This window comes from Trichosurus vulpecula, chromosome 3 (genome assembly GCF_011100635.1).
Source record: "Trichosurus vulpecula isolate mTriVul1 chromosome 3, mTriVul1.pri, whole genome shotgun sequence".
In the NCBI taxonomy this organism is placed as follows: domain Eukaryota; kingdom Metazoa; phylum Chordata; class Mammalia; order Diprotodontia; family Phalangeridae; genus Trichosurus; species Trichosurus vulpecula.
In genome coordinates, this window is record NC_050575.1 from 405,048,328 (window position 1) to 405,075,630 (window position 27,303).

The window sequence follows — 27,303 nt, forward strand, 5'->3', positions numbered from 1 at the left end:
GTGTAATTCCCTAGGAAAGACCTAAAGACAAAAATCAGGAATTAGTATTAATACCATTTCCTTTACTATAGCACCAAACATTTTATACTTTCTGTATTAAAGTGCAAAAGACCAATTTACAAATGTAACTGCTGAAATTTTTTTTAGTTATCTTAAATACGAAGTTATTCAGTTTTTAAAAAATGAAGTGAATGATTTTCCTGTTGCCTTATCTCATTATATTCAGGGTTTAAATCCATTTATTTCTTCAATTCTCCAATATTACTTCTTCAATGCTGGGGCTCCTATAGCTGCCTAGACCTTGGGCGAGTCTCTTCTGTATAATAAGGCAGCTGCTAAGGCTTCTTCCACCTCTCAAAGGATCATCACAGGAAAAGAGATTGAGAAGGACCTCAGAGGTCATCAAATCCAAACCCTCTGCAGGCTGGCTTCTGACCTCATCATTCAATGGGAACTGCTCTCTCTAAAGCTACCAGTGGTCTCAATTGCCAAACCTAATGGTTCTACAGCTCATCTTTCTTGACATCTCTGAAGCCTCTGGCACTCAATAAACCCTCTTCTCCTGAATCCTCTTTTCTTTCTAGGTCTTTATAACATGGCTTTTTTCTGGTTCTCAGATTACCTATCTAATCCCAGGTCATGCCCATTCACCACGGGTGCTCCCTCAGGGTCTTCCCTGGCTCTCCCTCTTCTCCCTCTAGAGATCTCACTTGGTAATTACATCCATTCTTTTTATTTTATTTTATTTTTTTTGCGGAGGGGAAGGCAGGGCAATTGGGGTTAAGTGATTTGCCCAAGGTCACACAGCTCGTAAGTATGTCAAGTGTCTGGGGCCGGATTTGAATTCAGGTACTCCTGACTCCAGGGCCGGTGGTCCACTCCCTGCACCACCTAGCTGCCCTTAATTACATCCATTCTTACTAGTTCAGCTATCATCTCTGCAGGTGATTCCCAGATCCGTTTATCTAGCCTCTTATCTTTCTGCTGACCTCCAGTTTCCATCTGCCTACTGGACATCTCAAACTCATTATCATTCCCTATTCCCAACTTCCCTATTACTGTTTTTAAATTAAATATTATTTTTTCAATTATCAAACTTTTTTTCTGCCTCCTACCCCCTCCCCCCGCACTGTACTGGGAAAAGAAAAAGAAAACACATGCAAACAAATCAGGCAAATCAAGTTTCATCTCGGCCATGTTAAAAAATGTGTCTTGTTCTACATATTCAGTTCACCTTTCTGCCAGGAGACTTCCCCATTACTGCCATCCTTTCACTAACTCAGGTTCACAACCTAAACATCCTCAGCTCCTCACTCAAACCACACCCCACCCCAACCTCCCATCCAATCTGTGGCAGAGTCTCCACTCCAACAGCTGCAACCCAGGGCAGGTCCTCAGCATCTAAGCCATAGATAGATTACTGCAACACCCTTGTGGTGGCCTCCCTGGCCTCCAGGTTCTCCCCAATTCCCCAGTGGGGCCCTTGTGGGGTCTCAGTTTTTTTATCTGCAAAAGGAGAGGGACGAGCTAGATGCCCTCCGAGTACAGGCCTGCCCAAGAGTTGAAAGCTTACTCTACCAAAGCTAATCTTCTGACCATGGGCCAATTTCAGCCATCTGGTAATAAAGTGAAGCTGAGTCAGACCCCTGAAGAGCGGATCACCAGATGCCCAATCTCCCTTCCAGCCTGGTGCTCCAGAGGGAACAGACTAATAATATTCTTCATCAGCACAAGATCCTTGAGGACAGGTGCCCCAGTCAAATAGTATTACATCCCCATCCTGTGTCTAGCAAATTACCACTTCCCCCTCCCCTAATTCTTGTAATTCAGAGTAACTGGATGCCAAGGTGAAAAAACACCTTCATGCTCTTTTACCTGGGGTAGCTGAGTGGAGCTGCACTGCAAAGTGGAGTCTGGAGTCAGGAAGATCTGAGTTCAAATGCTGCCTCAAACACTTACTCACTGAGTACCCACACCCTGGGCAAGTCAGTTTCCTCACCTGCAAAATGAGCTAGAAAAGGAAATGACAAACCACTCCAGTCTCTCTGCCAAGATAATCCCAAATGGGGTCACAAAGAGTCAGACAGACCTGAAACGACTGAAAAACAAACAACTCCCTCTTAGCCCATGATTCCTAGGTCCCCTACTATGCTCCACCCTTAAGCCCTCTGAAAGTTTCACTCTACTGCTAGCAGCCTTGCCTTTTCCTCTCCTATACTTTCTATGCTGTACTCACAGAAATCTGGTTCAGAGGAGTTTGAAATCCGCCACAGACACTCACTAGCTGTGTGACCTCAGTTTCCTCACCTATAAAGTGGGGATAATAATAACAGCACTTGTCTCACAGGGTCACTGTAAGGATCACATGAGCTAACATATACAAGGTGCCACATGAATGTTAGTATTATTATTATACCTCGTTACAATCTCTCTGTCACTCAACGAGCATCTCCTAAGTGCCGGGAACACAAACACAAGTAACACTCTGACGGGGAGAACAGCACACAGGACGCCACAAAGGGAGCTGGGGAGAAGGTCCCCAGGGCGGGGGATTAAGGAGAACTTCAAATGAGTTCAGCCTTATGGGGAAATGAAGTGTGGCTGGCCCAGGGAGCTTCCTTTCACCCTGCATGAGAGGGAGGGCCCTTCTCAGGGGAGCTCCAGGATGAAGACAATCCTGGGAAGCGATGGAGAAGCCCAAAGGAGCGCAGCCTGAGCGGCCTCTGCTCCCTGGGGTCCAATCTACAAAATCTCAGAAGGAGCCTGGTGGCTGCATCCGCCAGCCCACAGGTCATCCTCCAGGAGCCCAAGGCCTGGCTCACAGTCTTCCTTCCTTCTCTAAGCCCTGCCCTCATATTCAGGGACTTCATATCCATACAGACAGACCCCACTCCACAGATGCCTTGGCCTGCTAGGTCAGCAGCTTCAGCTCCCAGGACATACATCTGCACTCCACCTCAGCCACAGAAAATCAACCAAGACATGTTTATGAAATGCTCACTATGTGATCCAGGGATGGGGAACCTACAGCCTCAAGGCCACATGGCCCTCCAAGTCTTCAAGTGTGGTCCTCTGGCAGAACCCAAACTTCAGAACAAATCCCCTTAATGAAAGGATTTGTTCTGTAAAACCTGACTCAACCATCAACTGGGGAATGACTGAACAAGTTGTGGCATATGAATGTGATGGAATACTACTGTACTATAAGAAATGAGGAGCAGGCAGATTTCAGAAAAACCTGGAAAGACTTACATGAACTGATACAAAGTGAAATGAGCAGAACCAGGAGAACACTGTACACAGTAACAGCCACAGTGTGTGATGACTAACTTTGATAGACTTCACTCTCAGAAATGCAAGGTTCTAAGACAGTTCCAAAAGATTCACGATGGAAAATGCCATCCACATCCAGAGAAGGAACTCTGGAGTCTGAATGCAGATGGAAGGAAATTAATTGCTCTCCTTTTCTTCTGTTGTTTTATTTTTTCTTCTTCCTTGTGGTTCTTCCCATTGATTCTAATTCTTCTTTATATCATCACTAATGCGAAAACATGTTTAATATGAATGTATAAGTAGAGCCTGTATCAGACCGCATGCTGTCTTGGGGAAGGGGAAGGAAATTGAAAACTCAAAATCTTATGGAAGTGAATATTGAAAAGTAAAAACAAATTAATTATAAAAAAAATAAAATAAAATTTGAACTCAGTCAAAAGGTGCACCAAATGTGGCCTCGAGGCTGCAGGTTCTCCATCCCTATAACTAGACAATGTGATAAGATATACAGTCTCTGCCTTCAAGATTACAATACATTCAGCTGGGGAAATAGAATATAATCCATGTTCACAGAAAGGCAAATGTAAAATTTTGATAGGATTATGCCATATTCTTAATGTGCATCTCACTAATCTTACATTTTTATATTAATTTCAGATTTTCATTTTCACTCCTACAATCAATCACCTAAAGGCAACAGCTCAGTGGTGGACCAAGTCCTGGGCCTGGAGTCAAGAAGCCCTCAGTTCAAATCCAGTCACAGACATTGATCAGATGTGTGACCCTGGTCAAGTCACTTCACCTCTGTCTGCCTCAATTTCCCACCACCTACTTCATAGAGTTGATGCTTGGATCAAATGTGCCTAGCATATAGTAGGTGCTTAATAATGCTTATTCCATTCCTTTTTCTGTTAATTCATCCTCATGTTTATCTTCTGTACATTGCCATCTAAAATCTAGGTTGGCTGATGAGCTTCCTGTGCAGCCACATCACTCTCTTAGACAAATCCCATTTTCCCTCTTCAGTGGACTCGTTTCCCTTTTCACATTAAGAATTTCCTTCTTGAGCATCTCCCAACCCTCCTGGGCAGACTTCTCCTGAAGTATTTCGGTTGAGGGGATTCTTCTGGCCTTTTCTCTGACCCTTTGAACTCTGCTTCCCCAAAATCTAAGATGACTGCCATTCTAGAAGCAGATTCTCTCCTTCTCTGTGAAAAACTCTTAGGATGGAGGGATCCTGTTTCTCCAAGAGTCCCATCATTTCCAACCCGCTAACCAATTCCTCCTTGTTAATGAGATGCAGATGTAGAACAGAATTCATCCTCATTGGTCCCACCACATTTTGAAGGATAAAACCATTAAGTCAAGACATTATTAGTTTTTGGGCCTACAGGCACTATATAAATGCTTATCCTCTTTCTTTCACCTTCCCCTTCCCCTCCTTTGGCAGAAGGAGAGTTCTAGTCATTAGCAAGTCTACTGAGGAAACAGAAGTTATACTGACAAGCTGAAAGGAAAGGGACATAGGAAATTTGAGGGCACGATGATCCAGAAGGAGTACACCCCAGTGAGGTGGTTAAGGCTACATAAAGCCAATGGTTATATGCCATGTGGTATGTAGGACAGAGAGTGAGAGAGTACAAAAAACAGGTATTTTGCCTATTTCCAAATTTTGTCTCATGTTGGCTTCCATCTCATGAAATGTAAGAGAAACTTTCTTTCTCCTTCTTTCCTCTCTCAGGGCCCCCCAGAATCGGTCTGTTACTACTATAATGCAGTTAAATCAAAGGTTGAATGAGCTTCCGAGGGCTAGTCTGAGACTCACTGTAACCTAGAACAATGCTCCTAATAGTTAAATACATTTGGAGTTCTAAACAACGAAGTTAGAGATGAACTTTTGAAATGCAAACCATTTATAAATATCAGGTTGGCAAAAATGACCAAAAAAAGGCAAATGACAACTGTTGCAGGTGAAACAAGCACATTAACACACTGTTAGCTATCACGGTAAACTGTTAAAGCCATCTCGAAAAACAATTTAGAACTATTTCCAAAAAGTCACTTAACTGTGACTTTGAACCACTGATGCCTCTACTAAGCTGATACCCCAAAAAGATCAAAAAAGCGGAAAAAGATCCATATACACAAAATGATTTATAGCAGCTCTTTTTGTAGCAGCAAAGAACAGGAATCTAAGGGGGTGCCCAACAACTGCGGAATGGCTGAGAAAATTATGATCTATGTCATAACGTATTATTGAGGGCCAAGAAATGGCAAAAGCAATGGGTTCAGAGAGTCCTGAAAGACCCCCATGGGCTAATACAGAATTAAATGGGCAGACCAGAAAAACAATTTATATAATAATGATACCACTTTGAAAGACTGAAGAACAATGACCAACCACAATTCCAGAGACTGATTATGAAGCCTGCTAACCCACTTCCTGACAGAGACTAGATGGAATCAAGATGCATCATGAGAGACACAGTTTTACATGTGATGATGTCTGTTTTGTTTTGCTTGATTATGTATAGCTGGTACAAGGCTTTTCTTTTTTTTTCTTCTTTTAAGTTGGGGGGGTAGCATGGAGAGAAATAAATTCTTGTTAATTGAAAAATAAAAATAACTAGGAATGCTCATACTTCAAAAACATTAACAAAAATTAAAACGAAAGCCTCCCATAGCACCCTCAACCAAGAGAGAAAAGAAGTAAAAGCCGCTGCTGAGAATTCCAGCAGGAGTCCCAGGGGCCCTGCCCTCAATGAGAATGGCTTAGTCCAAAGCTGTAGTTCTTACCCAGTTGGTTCTTCATGCCCATGAGGACAGAATTCATATGTGCTTTGGAAGCATACAGCTTGCTCACAGCCTTCCTCGATCTAATCATCTCCTTGGCTAGAATGACACAGGCTTCCTTTTGGCCTTTCTTGGCAGCATCCTTCACAGATCGCTTCACTTTTTCTTCTTCTCTCTGGATATCTGAATTTTGAACAAGACAAAAACACCAAAATCAGAGGCTGACCGTAGAGGATACTGCTGACACTGAAATCCATCATTTCTTATTGTGGTTTTTATTTTCAGAATCAATACATAAATATACAGAAAAGTATAAATGAAATATAGTCCAAATCATGACATAAAAGGTATGGTTTTTTTCCTAATCCTATTATCAGACTTTTGACAATTTTCAGCCTTTGTGTATCGTACACCAATGGTTTTGATACCAATTCCAAAGAATATAAAAACTATGAAAATCCCCCAACTACTATAACCACTGTATGCTGCACGGGAAGACAGCGCAAGGTCAGTAACTGTGAATCTCAATGCTTTATAGCGACACTTTATATATTTCTCCATTTCAACCTATGTATAATCCTAAGCTGTTAGAGCTTCAAGGGACCTTAGCAATCATATATTCCCAGACTTTTAGGGTTTTAAGGGATCTCAGCAGCCACCTGCTTCAAATTGCAGTCAAAATGAATCTCTGCTATAACACAGCAGACAAGTCTTGGAGAGCTCCAAAGCAGAAGGCCTCTTACTGTACTGGCTACACCCTCCAAATGCTCTTGAGCTTGATCAATGTCCTTCTTACACTGTGGCACCCAGAACTAATCTCAACCCTCCAAATATACTCTGACCAATGCACAAGTCATCTGGTCTAACCCCGTAATTCTGCAGATGAGGAAATGGAGATTCAGAAGTCAAGTGACTTGGCTAAGGTCACAAGACTATAAATGGCAGAATCAAGTCTTCTGACTTCAAGTTCAGTGACCTTTCTAGAAAAAACATCTGGTAATATCTGAGCACCAGGAAGAGTTTATGTGAGGGCCTACATCTACTTTAATTTCTAGCATTTATTAGCACTTTCAGGTTTACAAAGCACTTTATATGTTATCTCATTTGATCCTCACTTCAGGACCTCATTTGAAGTAGGTGCTGCTTTTATCACCCTCTTTTTACAGATTAGGAAACTGAGGCAAATAGTAGTTAAGTGACTTGCCCAGGTTCACATAGCCAGTAACTGTACCTAAGGCAGGATTCGAATCAATTCTTCCAGACTCCAAGGACTACACTCTACCCACTACACCAGCTTGCTGTCCTATCCTCAGACCAAGAATGTGGTAGCAAAGCCGCAGGGAGAGCTTAGAAACCTTGAGTTCAGGGCCCTATCTATGCATCTATGCTCCTTAATGAAGGAGGCAGCATTTAAAATGGGCTTTACTGAATGACTGCATAAAGTTCTGCTTTACGAAAACAGTACAATCAAGACAAAAAGAAAAATAAATGATTAAAAAAGTATCTGTGCAGAGAGCAAGGAATAGTTTACCTATCAGATTTACGGAAAAGAAAAGAATTCCTGACCCAACAAGAGATAGAGAGCATTACAAAATACAAAATGGATAATTTTGGTTATGTTAAATTGAAATGTTTTGGTACAAAAAAAGCCAATGCAACAAAGATTAGGAGGGAGGCAGAAAAGTGGGAGAAAATCTTTACAACTAGTGTCACTGATAAAGGCCTCATTTCCAAAATATACAGGGAACTGAACCAAATATATAGGAGTACAAGTCATTCCCCAATTGAGAAGTGGTCAAAGGATATGAAGAGTTTTCAGAGGAAGAAATTAAAGATATCTATAGACATATGAAAAAATGCTCGAAATCACTACTGATTAGAGAAACGCAAATCAAAACAACTCTTAGATACCATCTCTCTCCTGTTAGATTGGCTAAAATAACAAAACAGGAAAAAGATAAATGCTGGAGAGGATGTGGGAAAATTGGAACATTGTTACATTGCTGGTGGAGTTGTGAACTGATCCAGCCATTCTGCAGAGCAATTTGGAACTATGCCCAAAGGGCTATAAAAATGTTCATACCCTTTGACCCAGCAATACCACTCCTAGGGTTGTATCCCAAAGAGATCACACAAATGGGAAAAGGACCCATATGTACAAAAATATTTATAGCGGCTCTTTTTGTAGTAGCTGAGAATTGGAAATCAAAGGGATGCCCATCAATTGGGGAATGGCTGAACAAGTTGTGGTATATGAAGGTGATGGAATACTACTGTGCCATAAGAAATGGGGATGATACGGACTTCATAACAACCTGGAAGAACTTACACGACATAATGCTGAGTGAGTGGAGCAGAGCCAGGAGAACATTATACACAACCACAGATATATGGATTCTGTGATGACTAACCCTGACAGACTTTGCTCTTCTCAGCAACACAATATGCAGACACAGCTCCAAAGGACTCACGATGGAGAGTGCTATCTACATCCAGAGAAAGAACTATGAAGTATGAATGCAGATCGAGGCACACTTCATGCTCGCCTTTTTTCTCCCCCCTTTTTTTTCTCTCTTTTGTATTTGTTGTTGGGTTGTGTTTTTTTTTTCCCTTTGGTTCTGTTTCTTCCTTCTCATGATTCATTCCATTGGTCATAATTCTTCTCCACAACTTGACTAGTGTGTAAATTAATTCAATGCCAAGTTATACATGGAAGTTATATGGGATTCCATGCCGTCTTGGGGGGGAGGGGGGAAGAAAATCTGGAACTCAAAATTATGTAGAACCGTGTGTTGCAAACTAAAAATAAAAAAAAAAGTTTCCTAAAAAAAAAAATTATCTGTGCAAATATAATAAAAACTTAATAACTAAAATTTACCTGGGCAATACCCAAGCATTTACTGGATAAATGGCTAAAAGGATAAAGTGAATTTTACACTAATGGATTAAATAACTTGAGAAAATAATCAACCTCATTAGACATCGGAAATGAAAATTTTTTAAAACAACTCTAACATAGTACACATCATAGCACTCAAACTGGCAAAAATAATTAAGTGGTAAAACTCAATTATAGCGAAAATGTGGAGAAAAACATATATCCAAACGTTGAAGAAACAAATGTAAGTTGATTAAGAATATTTCTGAAGGACAATCAAATAACACAAGTCATACAAGTCATAAAAATGACCATACCCATCACTGACCTAATCCTTGCATTACTGGGAATACACCAAGTATTTTAAAGTTTTATAAAGAAAAAAAAAGATATCCATTTGAACATATATTAAAGAGCAACATTTGTCACGGCAGAGAACTGGGAAAAAAACCATGAATAAGTCATAGTTGGTGAATGGCTGAAATAACTATGGTATGTCATTGTAACATAATAAACCACCATCAAAAATGCTAAATGAGGGATATCGAGGCATTTAGAAAGATACATGAAATAATGAGAAATAAAGTATAAGAGAAAAACAGTATATACAATGACTCCAACTATACCCTAGTTAATTTAAGGAGGAACAGGGGTGTGGAAGGGTAAGAGAGACTGTGCTTGTCTGGCTCAGGGAAACTCCTCAACAACTGTAAACAAAACACAAAGAATGTGATGCACTGATGTTGAGTTAGGAGTATCTATCTTCTTGATAGAGGAGAGATGATCCCTTGGTACATAGGCGGTATTTATACAGTATCTGACAACATACCACATCTCTCTCTTGCCAACTATGTGTACATACAAAGAAAGAAAATAAGTTGTTAAATTATTTTTCTTTTTTTGTTGGTTTTTTTTTGTTTTTTGGAGGCATTTGGGGTTAAGTGACCTGGCCAGGGTCACACAACTAGTAAATGTGTGAGGCTAGATTTGCCTCCTGACTCCAGGGCCGGTGCTCTATCCATTGCACCACCTAGATGCCCCTGTCAAATTATTTTTCTTGTGTACTTTGAAGAGATCTGGCTATTCATGGAGAAAATATAACATGGGAAGGCTGCAGCTGAGGCACGCAATGTAGTGGAAGAAACACCATCCTTTTAGGCAGATATTTGTTACTATCTACCGGTGTATTTTTATGAGATGCTGTATATTTTCTTCTGGGGTTTTTTTTTTGGGGGGGGGCATCCTTTTTGCTTTAATATTTCTTGCTGTCTCATGGAGCCATTAATTTCTGTTTGGTCCATTCAAATTTTCAGGCAATCTATTACTTAGATCAGGCTTTCTACTTCTTGAGCTAAGTTGCTAATTCTCCTTCCAAGTCTTTCCTTAGAGTTCTCATTTCAGTTATATTATTTTTAATATTTTTAATATTAACATATAATAATATAATATTATTTTCTTTTTAAACTCTTGCTTCATTTCTTCCAGGAATTTTCTAGTTAACCCAGTCTCCAAGGCTTTGTTTGTAGACCTTTCAGAGTTATTCTCTTCTTTTGGGCTTGTGCCTTGGGCATCTGCTACTTATTATGACTGATACGTCTTTTCTTCTTTGTTTAGATAGTTGTTTAGGTGGTAAAGAATTTATTAACCACTTTCTATGTGCCAGGCATTGTGCTGGGGATACAAATACAATAGAACAAGATGGTCCCTACTTTTGAGGAGGACAGCTAGATGGAACACTGGATGCACCGGGGCCTGGAGTCAGGAAGACTCATCTCCCTGAGTTCAAATTCGATCTCACACACTTACTAGCTATGTGACCTTAGGCAAGTCACTTCACCCTGTTTGCCTCAGTTTCCTCATCTGTAATAAGCTGGAGGAGATGGCAAACCACTCTAGTATCTTTGCCAAGAAAGCCCCAAGTGGGGTCACAGAGAGTTGGACACGACTGAACAACAATAACGCTTGAATAGCTTTCCTGGAAAGGTGGGAGGAAAGGGAGGGAAGAAAGGGGTGACAGGGAAATAATGGAGAAGGGGAACAAGGGGGAAGAGGGGTGCCAGAGCAGAATCAGGTTAAGGCTGGCACTGAGGATGCACACAGCCTGCACCAAGAGCTGAGCTGGGGTCCCTGACAAAAGATAGGGCCTTGAGTAAGTCTGAACTCCAAGGGCGGGTAAAACTGCTTGCGAGGAGTGTGAGGAGGGGGTGCAGTCCAGAGAGGGAGAAGAGCGGGCAGTGTTTACAGGACTCCTTCTTCCAACCTTACTTTACAGAGTCCAAAAGTTTGCAACACTCTGGTCAGAGCCACCTTGGAGATCCTAAGATTCACAGCTGGATCCCAACCTAGCTTTCCACCCTTGCTGTACATCAGTCCCTTCCCACCCACTTCAATCCTGTCAAGCTGGACTTCTCACCTTCCTCATACATGCCAATTCAGCTCCAGTCTCCATGCTTTTGCCTTGGCCGTGCCCCATGCAAGTACCCTCCTTTCCAAACCACCTTTTGTTTGTTCTGGATCTAGTCTAGTTATTTATGTACGTACTGTCTCCCCCACTCAAACGTGAGCTCACTTGTTTCATTCTACACATCTATATCTCTGGCATCACCCCAACAGAACTTCTTACTGTGTACTGGCTCTCTCCTGAACTCCTCCAACAAGGCCCATGAGTGGAGCTGGACTAGACGCTTTCCTGGCTTCTTTGGTCCTGTAGGAGTCTGTGCCCTGCCAGCACAGCTTAGGAGAATCTAGGGTCATACTTATCACAAAATAAAAACTGATATCATTCCTTTATAGTCACAGGTTAGTCTGTCTTGATCCACTTTCTTTTTCTCCCTCGTCATCCCTTCCTTGGCTTCATTTAGCTCTATTTCCTAGTTCCCGCCCCAATGCCCGTGAATTTGAGACAATAACAAAACAGAAGGATGACCAACAAACGGCTTTGTTAGTCTGGAGCCAAGATCCATGGAGCGCAACTAAGGCTAGAAAGCCTGATTTCGGCTGATCTGTAGGGCTGGTCTAATACAAGTGTCCTAAGTGGAGATGACAGCCTGAGCGCCATCAGCACAAAACCCTGCAGCCGGGATCACCACAATTCCAGGCCTGCCTGTGCGTCTTCTCTGCCTTACACAACAAAACATACTTCTATTCTCTATGGGAGCCTGGCCAATCCAGCTGTTTTGGAAAGTACTGCTCCTATAGCTTGAAACCTGTTGTTAGGCTTTCCTGCTACAATCACAGCTTCCAAGAGTCACAAAGGAAAACTGTTCTCACTGCTTTTTAAGGGCTAATTGTGCAGCAACAAGTCCAGGAGCTGGGAAAATCAAGCAGATCACAGGCTAGCAACAGTAGATGGGGAAGGCAGTAAGCACGTATACAGCACCTACTGTGTGCTGGGTGCTTTACCAGTATTTGCTCATGTGATCCTCCCAACAATGCTGGGAGGTGGGGGGGTGCTGTGACAAGTGAGGAGGCTTCCTAGGATAGGAAGGGAATGAAGAGTGGGAGAAAGGAGTGAGGTTTTTCCTAGAAGGAGGATCAGTGTGACCACCCCATTGCTCAAAAGCCTTCAGGCTCTTCCCTCTGGTGTCGAGCATCAGCCCCTCCAGTCTAACTTCCCATTAGTCGCTCTCAGACACTCGACATTCTAGCCAACTTTCTGGCTCTCAAACTCAACACGCTCCTAATGTCTGAAATACTTAGATAGTGACATGGTTACGTTCATTTTGGGCATATGGGATGTTTACCTTCTGTCTCTATTCAAGTGAATATGTTAAAGAAATACTGACGCAGAATTTCTTCCCTTTAATAATCAATTATGGTACGGATTAGGGACTTCTGCTTACAAATAATATTATTTTTATTCAATCTCCTTTTCAATCTCTACTATTATACGCTGCTTTAAGATCTATGGAAAAAACTTTCCTCAAACCAGCTGTGTGAGCAATGTGACAGGAAAGGAAACTGAGGTATCACAGAGATTACTGTAGGAATATTGTTGAAGGACCAGAGAGATGTCATCACTGACACCACCTCATTTACCATATGACACCTCAGCAGCAGCACCAGGTACAGTGCTATTTTTGTATATGGATGAGAATTCAGCATTTGACTATTCTGTTCAAGTAGCTCTGACTTGATAGTACAGTAAACCTTCTATTTTCATGTCACAGCCAAGGATACATACAATGTTCTAATTAATCAATAGATTTAAAGGTGATTAAGCTTTTTGTAAATTGTATTAGAAAATTATCTCTTGTCAGGCTTTTAATAGGTGGCTTCAAAAACACTTCCCACAAGGATCCTGTATAAACAGCATTCTTTGACAAAGGACACTCCTGATCCAAGGCACATTTCCAGCTCCTGTCCACATCCATTCACTGTACCCACTTTTCTAAGGGGACACACGGGAATACCTTGCCTGAATCATTCAAGCCATTTCTTATCCACGCTGTTTACTACCATGAGTATGGTAACATCAGCTTCACAAGCACAGGACAGGGGAGGCCTGAAAGCACTTTGTCTTGTTTTTTTTTAGCCAACTATAAGCTCAGTAATTGAGCAGTATAATGTGGCAGTCAAAATAGTCAATACCCCCTTGGGCTCTGTAAGAAGCATCAGCTCCAGGAAGGAGGCGAGAGTCCCTCCCAACCCGACGCTGCCAGGCCAGACCTCTGGAGAACTGTATCCAGGACTGGGCACGACGGTTTAAGAAGGACAATGATCTGGAGGATGTTTTGCCTAGAGAAGAGAAGATGCAGGGCAAATGTGATATCTGTCTTCAGGGCTGTCCTGTGGTGGAGGGATTAGGCTTGTTTTGTTTAGCTCCTACTGGCAACACCTGCGGCAATGGGGGAAAAGAATCAGAGAGTTTCCTCATGATGAGAGCTGAGCAGAAGCAGATGTGGCTGCCTCAGGAGGGGTCTCGTGGGATGGCCTTGAGGCTTGTCAGGTGAAGGGGAGGGGTTCCATCTCTAAAAATCTGTGAGGCTGTCAATGCCACTCTTCAAGTCACCTCAATAGCTTATATATCCACCATTGACAACATAATATATTCCAATTATAACCAAGCTACCTATGATAAATAATTTAGGTGTAAATAACTGTCTGGCATTCTTATTTATTCATGCATATAAAATTTTTCATCTAAATTCTACAAAAAGCTTCCTTCTTTACAAAGTAAGCTTTCTTCCCTCTTTATCTATTAGAAAAAATTCAAAGCTTCTCTGAATTTATTTCTTCATTTTTCTAATATCCATCATAAAATAAACAAGAAAAGCTAACAAAACACCTCTCCAAGTATGCTAGCAAGAAATTTTTGTGATGTTGTTATTATTATACCAAAATAAAGTGCATGAATCAGGGTAAAGAACAAGTAAAAGGGCAAGATCATTTACCTCTTATCTGCCTGTCAACTACTCTCATTTCTTTTCTGATCTTCAACGACCATTCATTGACCTAAAGGGGGAAAAAAACTACCATGAGATGCTAACACTAGGCAATTCATTAATTTTAGAAAATTGAATATGAACATTAAATTATTTTGCATGAAGATGACCCTATGGGGGGCACACACGTAAGACCATTTTCAAAGTAAAGGCTTTAATAACAAACTAAAGTCCTTTTCCTGGTACCCTCTTTTCTATTCACCTGATAGGCACAAACCCCAAAATGGATTAAAGGGATTTAACAAAGAGACATAATACTTTGACTCAATCCTGGAAAACTGCTTCTTCTTACCACAAAAGTCTTTCAAATAATCTTGGACTCAGCACTAGAGTGGCAGAAGTGGGATTCAAACACTAAAGCAGGAAGTCACTGTAAGAAAATCCCCAATTTTAGGATGGTTCTTTATTCACTAATATTAAAAAAGAGATGCAGATCAGAAGGGCTCTGAAACCCTGCCACATTCCACAAACTAACCAACATGACAAAAGAATGGAAACGTCTTTGTTGGACAGTGACACTGGCACACTCGGGCTCCCTCCCCGCCCTGCCCAGAGCTGGGGATGGGGCCCTCCTAACCGCTGTTCCAGGACAGCCCAGCCAGGCTTCACTGTACTCCATTCTCTGCACAGGCTCCTAGCCACCAACCTGAGGGCCTATGATCCAAACAACTCTAGTATGGGTCGGAACGGGACATGTCCTGGGACTCGCCTGTGGCCCACACATCACCCACAGTGCCCCTCCTTTTATGGCTCAAGGCATGGAAGGAGACATACATTTTTGGACAAGCAAAATATCTTTGTTTTCCTTGACTGGGTTTGTCCACCACTCCCCTATTTGTGTAGATAGAAACTCCTTAAGTGCAGAACAGCCTTGCCCCTCCTTTTTCATTTGTCTTCCCAGCTCACTGTTGTTGTTTAGTTGTGTCCAATTCTTCATGACCCCATTTGTGATTTCCTTGACGGAGATGATGGAGTATTCACGTAAATAAGGTGGATTCTAGTTATTCTTCAGTTTCAGTTTCCCAGGATTCATAGCCATAACAATCTCAGTTTCCCAGGCTCATGGTTCAAACATCTCCACCACGCTTATGCAGCATTATATAATGATGAATAATACAAACATGTGTGCTGAAACTGTAAACATTCACTGCGACTGCGCAGTGAGATACAGGGATGAAGTGATGTAAACTGGCGAGGCTATAGCCAGCAATATGCCTTCTTTGCCTGAGGCCCTATAAAGCAGGTGGGCAGTGGGCTGTGAGTTGGGGAACCTTTATGGTTGAATGCACAAGCTGCAATGCTGTGTGTGCCTTCATCGGCCCCCATCAAGACTTGGGGAAAATCCGTGTTTGCCTCAACTGACACTCACTGAGGCTTGAGGGGATTTAGGGGAGTGCGCAACTTGTGCCTGTCTCCATCGGCCCCATTGAGACACAGGGATAGCTGCCCCCCATGCCCTTCTCACGGCCCCTGTGTGAAGGGTGATTTGGGAATGCTGTAGGAGTTGTGATCATTATCAGCACCCTTGTGAGAGACTAAACTAGAATAAAGTAAGATTGTTAACCCTTTGAAGCTTTCCTGTCTGAACAGATCAAGAGTGAACTTGAGCTAGTAGCCATCCTATGTGCTGTGTTTATCTCTCTTACAGTTTGTCATTTCCTTCTCCAGCTGATTTTACAGATGAAGAAACTGAGGCAAATAAGGTTAAGTGACTTGCCCTGGGTTACACAGCTAGTAAATGTCTAAGGCTGGATTTGAACTCAGGTCTTCCTGACTCCAGGCCAAGGACTCTAACCACTATGCCACCTAGCTGCCCATATACCCAGAGCCGTAGACGGAAAAGGTTAAATTCTTTCCCATTCATTCATTCTGGAAAGCAATTTGGAGATATGCTAAGAAAATGGCTAAAACGTCCCAACCCTATGAATGAAGAAGACAGAAAGGAGTCTGCATTCCAAAGTATTCACAGCAGCACTTTTTGTGCTAGCAAAGAAATGGAAACAAAGCAGATACTTATCCACTGCAGAATTACACAACAAATTATGGCACATGTATTAAAGGAATACGATTGTGCTACAAGAAACAATAAATGTGAAGAACTGAGAGAAGCAGGGGAAGACTTCTACAAACTAATGAAGAGGGAGGTAAGCAAAGGCAGAAAAATCACATATACAAAAAGAACACTACGATGAAAGATAAGAAAATGCCCCACCAGCCCCTTCCTCCTTTGTGGAGCTGGGAGACAATGGGCACAGAACACTGCATGTGTGGCCCATGGTTTGGCTGATTTTGCCAGCCTCACTTTCCTTTCTTGTTTATTTTTGGTTACAAGAGACAGCTCCCTTGGGCATGAGAAAAGGAAAGGATTTATTGAGAAGGAGATGCAGAAATTAAAAAGACTGTACGAATTTTACATTCATTTTTAATGATTCTTAGTTCAAATGTCATTGAAGGCATTCAGATGAGAGACTGCATGACTATGTACACCAGCAGCAAACTTGGCTGTAACCTGCTGCAAGTGCTTGGCTAGGGAGAGAGCCCTCCTTACTGTCACATCTGACTGGTCCTTCCTAGTTCAGACCTACATCCAACCGCTCCCTCACATGCCTCTTCTCCCAGCCAGCCAGATCACTTATCAGTAAACTCAGGGCTCCTTAGTTTCTCTGAAACTGTCCTGGCCTGTGCTGCCTCCTGACTCTTGCACACATGGCCCTCATGCCTGGATCCCTGCCAATGCAAGGCCTTCCTAAGATGTCTTCCCGAAGTCCCACCAAGTCTATTAAGTCTTGCCTCCTCTCTCCTCAAATATGAGTGATCTGTTTGGTCCTCTCCTATACATGCGTAACCTGGAGTGTGGTGTGCACCCACTAGAACCCTTCCTCGAGGGAAGGCAGAGGCTGTCTCTCTTTATCCCCGTGCACACTACAGCGCACTGCAGAGAGGCCCTTAATAGATGTTCACTGAATTCTACAACTTCCTGCCTTAAAAATTTTCAATGGCTCCCAACTGAACAACTTCCAAATTCAGGACACTCAAGGCCTTCCAAATTCTGACCCCAGCTCTATTGTCATCCTTCCCTCTAAGCCCCCAGAACTGCTCCACATAAGCCATTTACAGCCAAGCAAAAGCACAATGGCATCTACCCCAAATTCCCTCCTTTTTCCCATTCAAACTATTCCTTCCACTTTTCAAAGCCTGCCGATAGCTGTCTAGACACAGACATGGTAACTCAAGAGATTCTCGACCATTCTCATTCCTCATACCTCTTGGCTTTTGCGTAAACTTCCTATACCCCTGATTCAACAGAAAAGTAAAGAAATTCTCAAGTTTATTATTAACAAGAATAACTAGCAAGTGTATAGCACTCTAAGGTTTGTAAAATGCTTTCTGTGTGCCACCTGATTCTCACAACTACCCTCTGTGGTAGGTGCCAGTGTTTTTACCTTGCCCAGGCTCACATGGCTGGTAAAATGGGATTATTCTAACTCCGCTCTTTCCGCTTCAAGTACAGGGCTCTATCCATAGCGGCCACCACAGGGAGGCCTGGTTGAAAACTTAGGTCTTAACTATTCTGCAGCTTAAATATGACCTCCTCCCAGTATCTGACCTGACCCCTTCTTTGAACTCCTACAACACTGCCTTCCATCAGACTTATTCACAGGCATCAATTCTCTCCCCTAACTCTCCATCTGTTGTATTCTTCCCACACTTTAAAGCCTAACTCAAAGTCACCTCTTCCAGGAAGCTTTCCTTGACTGCACCAATAAATGTTTTTTTCTTTCCTGAAACTTTACACATTGCTTTGTTTGCACCTCTCAAGTCTTTCTGGCTATAGAGTGTGTCCCTAAAGTCTTAGTACCGTTTTAAGTTGTACCATCTGGGTGTGTGCCCATCAAGCCCACATCCCTTCTAATAGCCTGCCAGATCCACAAGGGCAGGAATGGAGCCTTGTCTCAACGCCATTCTGTTTTTGGTACCTCAGCAGCATGCTTTCCTCAGGGTAGGCTTTCAGTGTCTCCTGAAGTGAACTGAATTATCGAGCCCCTGAAGAACAGAGCCTCGCCTTGCTCACCTCCTGTTCTCTTTTAAGAGCCCAGGTCCGTCTTTGCCCATGATAAAGTCACCCATCCGGCGAAGGAAAGAACAAGTAGCTTGGACAGGGTTGGTTTTAAGAGCTCCTTCTTTGTTCAGACAGTCACCAAACAGCTTCTCAATCTTAATCTGGTTTCCCAAAGAGATTTTCCTGCTGGCAAAAGAAGGTATAGCGGGGGAGCAGCTAGGTGGTGCAGTAAGTAGAGCATTGGCCCTGAAGTCAGGAGGACCTGAGTTCAAATCTGGCCTCAGATACTTGACACACTGTGTGACCTTGGGCAAGTCACGTAACCCCAATTGCCTGGCCTTCGCCCCTCCAAAAAAAAAAAAGGCCAGAGAACTAACCCACATTTTTTGTAGCACTTTACATTCAGTAACCCAAGAGCTCTGGTGCCTGAGGACCTGCATTCCAATCTGCCCTCCAACACTTCCTGGCTGCTGCCAGGTCACTTTTAGCTCTGGATCCAGGACTCTCTGCTTCTCACAACCCATGAGACAAGTCCTGCAGAGATTATTGTCACAGACAAGGAAACCGGAGCAGGGAGAGGTTCTATGACTCAGCCAAGGTCACACATCTTGCAGATGTGGAGGACAGAAGTGGGGGGGAAGAAAGAGGACTGGGCAATTGTTACATTAGCTTTAACAGCACCTCCTATCCACCTCATTAGATCCTTACACCAACCTTGTGAGGCAGGGCAGCTTAGCACCACCCCCGACCCAGAGTTAAGGTTCAGAATCTGTTGAACTGAACTGAGACGTTCTTATGCCCATCTGTCGATGAGGAAACTGAGGCTCAGAACTATTCAAATAACCCAGAGTCCCAAGGCAGCTAGGTGGCAGTCTCTGGAGTCAGGAAGACAGGAGTTCAAGTCTTCCCTCAAACAGTTGCCGGCTGTGTAGTCCTGGGCAAGTCACTTCACTGAGGCTCAGTTTCCTCGCCTGTAACATGGGGGCAGGTCACCCATGGGCCCGGATTATAGTGAGTATCAAAGGAGAGACCGTATATGTGGCGAGCTCAGCCCATCAGCCCCTCTCCTCCCAGCCTTGGCCCCGCCCCCTGCTCAGACCCTGTCCCCAACCACCCAGGCCCCTCCCCTAAAGCCCGGCCCCTCCACTCAGGGACCACCAGTCCCCAAAGGGACCGCCCCTCAACTCCAAGTCTCCGCCCCCTCCCTTAAGGCCCCTCCCCTCCCTGCTCAGGAACTGCCCCTCAGCTCCCAGGCCCCGCCCCCGCCCTTCCCCCACTTTCCAGGCCTCTGGGCCACCCCCCCTTCCGTTCCAGGCCCTGCACCTCCCCCCTCGGGTCGCTCCAGGGCGACGAGGCAGGGGGGAGGTTGGGCCGCAACTCCCGGGGAGCCCGGACCCGGGGAGCCCAGGGCCAGCGGCGCGAGGCGGGGAGGCGGCCTCGCTCCGCCCGGGGCAGTCCGGGAGCGCTCCCTGAGAGGCTGAGGACGCACCCCTCCGCCCCCGCCGCCACCTCCCCCCATCTCCGGCCGCAGTGGCCCGGGCCGCTCCGGAGGCGGGGGAGGAGGGTCCAACAGCCGGGGCCGCTCTTACCAGCTCCTTGGGAGGCTTCTCTTGCGTCTTTCCGAAGAGCCCCATTGCGAACTCTGCTATCCCGGCCCCTTCCGCCTTCTTGTCACCGGGCGCCGCAGCCGCCTGGGCGGGGCCCCCGGGACAGGGCCGAGGAGCCGGGTCCAGAAGAAGGAAGCGGCTGCGGCCGCAGCGACGGTGACGGCAAGGGCTAGGCGCAGGCGCGCGGCGCAGGCGCACGGGGCAGTATGTGGCCAAGGGGCGGAGTCATACCAGGGCTTTCCGGCTGCACCCGAGATGATTCTGCGCCTGCGCGGGCGCGGTGCGTCGCGGGGCTGCGAGATTGAGCAAAGTGGCTGGCCAGCCGTGAAGGAATCTGGCAGAAAATAGGGTTAGAGTGTCAGCTTACACTCCAGACAGCCGTGCTGGAGCCGGCTCTCACCGGCTGCAGCTGTAGTTCAGTCTTGAGTGTGAATATTACTCTTTTGATTTACTGTGTCATTGATTATCCAGAAAGTGATGGAGAGAATATCAGTTCCATAGATGGCACAGGGCTTACCAAATACAACTGCAAAAAAGGTAACACTGTCTGAATGTGATCCTAATAGCCAACATTTGTATAGCACACTATTTTGCTCTCATAATCACCTGAAGAAATAGGTGCTATTGTTACTCCAGCCTGTAAAATGGAAATGATGATAGCATCTATTTCCCAGGGGTCTTTTGGGACTCAAATGACATAATACTTGTAAATTGCTTAGTACAGTATCTGGAATATAGAAGGCATTTACATCTTTCCTTCCCTTCCTTCCTCCTTTTCTTCCTTCTTTCCTTCCTATTAGAGAGCAAGAACTCCAACAGTTAAGACAGGGAGGGGTTAAGATTGCAGACCTGTGCTAGGTAAGGTCTCTCTTTCCTTTGGCTCCTAGACCTGTCCCATGCCCTCTTCTAATGAAAAAAGGGACACCAGGAAGCATAAGGATGCTGTGAATCACAATTCTTATGAAAAATGAGATCAATCAATTCAGTCTCCAGAATTCTTTTTAAAGTATACAATCAGAAATGTATACTAGTCACATCCAGGTGAAGTAAGGCAAATGTGGAGATAAGGTCCCTAGTTTCTCCTATTTTTCTCTCAGCATTCCAGCTACCATAGTTAACACCTATGATTTTAAAATACATACACACACACACATGCACATACACATACACATACAGTCATACATCTCTCCACTTGTCCACTTAAAGGTTACCTCTCTTGGTTTCTGTCACGGGCTTCCGAAGCCTCGTGACTACGCTCGGGGTTCCCCCCAAGCCCCAGGCCTCTGCCTAAGCAAAGGGCCTGATCTCGCGGACAATGTACGAGGCGGGAGCCGAACAAGATGGTGAATGACTCCGTTTATTATTTCAGCAAGCAGCACATTTATACCTTTAGTGACGTAGGTACATTCTTTGGTTACGTGGATGAAAGACAGGTAAAGCTAATACACCTGGGACCTAGGACCGCCCTGACTCCGCCTACTCTCCTCCCACACTACCCAAAGCTCCCTGCGGGCAGGCAGTCCAGGCAAAGACCGGAAACTCCACGTGGTCCAAGTTCCACATGCTCTGCCAGAGAGCCGGAAGTTCCACGTGGTCAGGCAGGTCCGACCTGGAATCTCTAGGGAGGCAACAAAGGCGGGACCCCTCCTCCTGGCTCCACCCACATCCCAAAGCCCTGAGTCTATCTCAGCAGGCCCCTGGGCCTGGAGGTCCGAGGAGGACAGGGCTTGGCTCTAACTCTGCCCGTAACACTTATGTATCTACCACTCCTCCCCTCCCCCTTCAATACCCTTCAAGGAAAAATTAGTCTAATTTGAATGGAGTCAGGGATTAGAATATTGCTACTGTTACAGATATCTTATGGGCAGATGCCAGGCCCATGTGTTACACTGCTTATCTTGGTGGGTTGGTAGACATCTCTGCCCTATATATGGGATATATTTGCATAATGCTCCATATGGAACCTGAGTTGACAAGGGGCTCCAGAGTCAGGTGGGGCCCTTGTTTGTTATCATTAACCAACCTTCGAGCATCACTCTAGCTCATAGACATATGACACTCAGAGGGCATTGCCTTGTGACATCCAGAATCTTGCACAGTATCAGGCAGATAGCACTTATTTAATGTTTGCCAAATTAAATTGTATGTATTGATAATTGCTCTCATTTTCTTAGTGCTTTCCGGTTTGCAAAACATTTTTCTCATGATCCAATGAGATACGTAGTATAACAGCTTTCCCACAAGGCTTAGGCTGGACACAAAGACCCTGGGGGTTGTTGCATTTTTTTTCCCAGCTTGGGAAGAAAGGAAGTTAATGAAGATCAGAACTGTAGGACAGTGTTGGACTAACCCCTCACCAATATGGGCAGTATAACCCATGGGCATAGCATCTGTTCTAGCAGTGGGTGCAATATCCTAAACCCTGACTCCATGCAAATCGTGCCTTGACTCCACAGAGGGAAAGAAGAAAGAACAAGGGGAAAAGAAGGTGAAGGTAGTCAAGAGGGAGGTGGTTGGTCTTTCCCTTCCTCCATCTCCCCAGTGGAGCAGCATCATGACTCTGGCAGCTGCTGGTAGTAGCAAATCTGTAGTTTCCTTCTTAAAGCCCAAGTTCCAACAGAAACCTGTTACGGGCAGAGTTAGAGCCAAGCCCTGTCCTCCTCGGACCTCCAGGCCCAGGGGCCTGCTGAGATAGACTCAGGGCTTTGGGATGTGGGTGGAGCCAGGAGGAGGGGTCCCGCCTTTGTTGCCTCCCTAGAGATTCCAGGTCGGACCTGCCTGACCACGTGGAACTTCCGGCTCTCTGGCAGAGCATGTGGAACTTGGACCACGTGGAGTTTCCGGTCTTTGCCTGGACTGCCTGCCCGCAGGGAGCTTTGGGTAGTGTGGGAGGAGAGTAGGCGGAGTCAGGGCGGTCCTAGGTCCCAGGTGTATTAGCTTTACCTGTCTTTCATCCACGTAACCAAAGAATGTACCTACGTCACTAAAGGTATAAATGTGCTGCTTGCTGAAATAATAAACGGAGTCATTCACCATCTTGTTCGGCTCCCGCCCCGTACATTGTCCGCGAGATCAGGCCCTTTGCTTAGGCAGAGGCCTGGGGCTTGGGGGGAACCCCGAGCGTAGTCACGAGGCTTCGGAAGCCCGTGACACATAAGTATGAAGCCTCAGATAAATGGGCTGCTGTCATTCATGTTTTTGATTACTTGATTATAAATCACCCATTTAAGAAGCATTTACTGAGAAATGGTAGGGGAAATGAGCAGGGTGATCTGATCACCTATACTGCATGCAAAAAGCTCCAAAACTCACTAATACAACACTATTTTCATTATAAATTCCAAATGAATATGTTCCTTGAGGACAGAAACTGTTGTTTCTGTTGTTGTCTTCCATTTCTTCATATTCCCAGTACTTAGTGTAATGCCTGGCACGTAATAAATCTTATATTTAATGAAATTTAAGAACTTAATATATTCTTGATATATTTTATTTACATATTTATATAATATCTAATATAATTTAATAAATGCCTGACTGAATTTTTTTTAAAGGAGGGGGTATTAAAACCATCCTCAAAACTTAATTGGCTCAGGGGACTAAAGATTCAAGCTGTTGATTTGAATTCCTGGTCACCAGAGTACAAAATGCCCACAAGGATCTCCAGGAGTCCTCCAGTGCTTGTCTGGTGGAAAATGTATGGGCATCTCAGGGGAAGGAGCATTACTTAGCTGAATCAACTTGAGATGTCCACAATGCGTGTTCTTGCTGCTTATCAATGCTGTATGGGACAGGATTTTTAAATAATAGGAGAGACATCTTTAGGAGAAACAAAGTAAATTTATTTTACAAACCTTACAAGATTTGGGCACACCTCCATAATGGAGGAGGCGAGGTAAAAGGGAACCTGCCTTAATTTATACTCTTAATGAAAAGATTCCCACCCATCTCTATCCCTTCTCACCATTGGCTAGGAGGTGGGCTTACAGTCTAGGTGGGAAAACTAGACAGAGGACCAAGGTTGATCTGGTCCATTCAGGTTTTCCCTATCAGAACTCAACTGCTGGGGTGGCTGGGGTGGCGTCTGAAAGTCTAGCAGAAGAAATGGGGTGGGGGAAGGAGAGACCCTTCCTGGAGCAGAGAACAAATAGCTCACAGGAAGTTCATTATCTTCTAACATCTGAGAGAGAGGGGGGGAAGAGCATGTCCACAGCTCCAGGCCCTGACCTTCCAGAATCACAAGGCCAAATCCCAAACCTCTCCTACTCCCTTAGACATACCCTGTGAAGTTTTCCCAATTATCCATCCCATTCAATGGGTATCCTTTTCTTGCTAAGGCCAAGTAAATCTTTTTGTTGCTGTCATTGTTAACTGTTGAACAACCTGGGAGTATCTCATTTTGTTCAGATATCAAACTACAAGCAGAGTGGCCCAAGTCAAAGCCTAGTATACTCCCTCTCTCTCTCTCAGGGCTGACTCACTTATTCCAAACTGTCTTCAAATTAGCTGGTCTAGGGGGTTTTTTGGTTTGTTTTTCCTGAGAGGGACCAACCATGACTGTTGTCACTTGGCTACTGCTCTAACACTCTCAGGGTCTCAGTGCTAATCCTATTGTGTGGAGGGATATAACTCTACTAGTCAACACAGTAGCTCATAAACCCATGATTCCCATTTACACAAAATAAGTCTCAATGACACCATTAACTTTTTTAAAGACTGGATCTCCCTATCTTGCCAGGCTATAAATCAGAGGCTACTCACAGGTCTAATCCTGCCTTGATTGGCATGGCAGCCTTGACCTGCTCCATTTACGACCTGAGCTGGGCCTGCCCCTCCACCACTCCCAGGAGACTCACTATCAATGCAGGACTTAACATGGACACCTGATTGGCTTAGTCCACTGAAGCTCAGAACTACAAAGTTCAAGAGATCCATCAACCTCATCCTCTCTGGTATCAGAGATTAGAGGCACGCACCACAATATCCAAGTCACTATTAACTCTTCTTCTCTTTTTTTAAAAATAAGTTTTTATTGATATTTTCTGTTTCTTCCATCACCATGGTATCCCATGTATCCCTTCTGGAGAGCCAGCCCATATGAGGAAAAAGAAATTAGCATAACTGACTAATACACTGAGATAGAGACAGAGAGAGAGAGACACACGAATACAGAGAGAACAAACTTTTGAATGGCTGTAGCTCCAAGAGCTTCAGACATGTGGAGAAGTAAACACTCCAACACACCCTTGATCCCCAGCCCCCACAAAGGATAAATTTCTCCAGTAAGGTCATTCTCTTCTTGATCTATGATGAGATTTCTCCAGTAAGGTCATTCTCTTCTTTGTCTATGGTGAGATTTTATTTGTCCTGAGTGGAAGAGCTCATTTGCTCTTCTGTATTCTATCATTTAATCTGTATAACTTCCACAATTTCCGTCCACTGTTTGCTTGGATAAATGTGTTCTCCTTTGCAACTAGCATTTGGTGGGAGGGAACTAAGTTGGCTGAGAGTAAGCTAACCATTGGGTTTCCCTTGAGAGTGACCAGGAAAAATGGCTTTATTCTAACTCCATTAATGGACATCATAACCTCCACACAAATGTGTGAAGTGTTTTAATGTGTATATGTGTATCTATCTATGTCGATACACAAATAAATAGATATATAAATATCTCTCTCTTCATTCTGTCTCTGTCTATCTGTATATTACCAGCCTTTGGTATGCAGCATTTACCAATTCGAATGGCTCTTTGACTACAAGTAGGAGAGGGTATGCCCCAGAGACATTGGGGAAAATATTTGTGCCTTTGTCCTTGTTATGTCTTTAAAGTAAAAATTCCTTTGTGGAAGAAAGAAAAGTTAACTCCTTCAGGGCAGGGATTGTTTTTGCTTTTGCAGCTAGGTGGTGAAGCAAATAGAGTCCGGACAATAACTTCAAGCCCAAGACCATTTTGAAAGATTTTAGGGGTTGGTCCCAAGAGTTAGGCTTTATCCCTTTTACTATGTGACTTTACTTATTTCTAGTTGGAGAATGTGGCGGTTAGGCAACCCATTCAATACAGGGCTGAGAAAGCTGGGAAGACTTGAGTTTGAAACTTGCCTTGGGTATTTATTGGCTGGGTGACCCTGGGCAAGTCACTTAATCCCTCAGTGTCTGTTTCCCCACTACAGGAATAATTATGGCACTTTTTATAAGGATGAAATGAGTGAACGTATGTAAAGTTCTTTGCAAACCTTAAAGTGCTGTATAAATGCTAACTAGATTCTCATTCTTATTTTGTGTTTGTACTTCCAGTACTTGCTTAATAAATGCTTTTTCATTCACTTCTGTCTTTGTGTTAGAACATGGCAATGTCATTTTGGTCCTCTTCAAGAGAAGGACGACAGCCAAACCAAAGGTACTAGAAGGGTAATGCTAGGTAATTCCACCTGTAAGGCTAATGCAGATAGAAACTAGCCTTTCAGCCCTGGGTGCAGGGAGAGAAGGTGAATGATTTCCTAAAAGTTGCCGGGGTCTTCTGTATTTCTTTAATAAAGGGATACTGGGCTGCCTATGAGCAGGGATCTTGGTAAGACCCTGGTCACAACTCAGTGAACTAGTCTAGCCAAGGAGCGAGGAGATTCTGATCTGCAGTGGCGACCATATAAACCAAGGGAAGGTGCAAAGGATAGAAAGGTAGAATTATTTCGTCTTGACAACTGATTGTTTGAGGGAGAGGGAGTGAAGGAGAGGGGAAAGAGTCAAGAGTGACTCCAAGGCCGTGGGTCTAGATGACTGGAAAGATAATAGTGCTTACCACAGCAATGGGAAGTTTGGAAGAGAGAAAGGTTTAGGGGGAGAAATGAGCCGAGTTCTGTCTCGGACATATTGAGTTTGAGTTGACTATGGGAAGGGGAAGCATTTTATTAAACACCTATGATGTGCCAGGCATTGTGCTGAACAAGTTTAGAAATTTTATCTCATTTGATCCTCACAACAGCCTTGTGAGTTGGGTACTATTATTAGCCCCATTTTACAGTTGAGGAAACTGAGGTAGATAATTGACTTGCCCAGAGTCACACAGCTAATAAATGTTTGAGGCTGGATTTGAACTCAGGTCTTTCTGACTCTAGGCCCAGCACTTAATTTCTAAGTTATATCAAGGTGGAAGTGTCCAATAGGCAGTTGGTGATATGGGATAGGAAAAAGCACAGGAGAAAGATTTGGGCTGGATATACAGATCTGAGAGTCAGCAGTGTAGAAATGAGA

At 44.0% G+C, this 27,303-nt stretch overlaps 1 protein-coding gene across 1 annotated transcript in view; it reads right to left on the bottom strand.

The window, feature by feature from the left end:
* CHMP3 (charged multivesicular body protein 3) overlaps positions 1-20,224 on the bottom strand; it is a 37,613-nt gene extending 17,389 nt beyond the window's left edge. The window contains exons 1-3 of the mRNA XM_036749488.1: positions 20,038-20,224; positions 14,338-14,398; positions 6,070-6,249 (exon numbers count right to left, since the gene is read on the bottom strand). Coding sequence (XP_036605383.1) covers positions 6,070-6,249; positions 14,338-14,398; positions 20,038-20,082 — 286 coding nt within the window. The 5' untranslated portion in view covers positions 20,083-20,224. The remainder of the gene's footprint in view (positions 1-6,069; positions 6,250-14,337; positions 14,399-20,037) is intronic.
* Between the last annotated feature and the right edge of the window lie 7,079 nt (positions 20,225-27,303).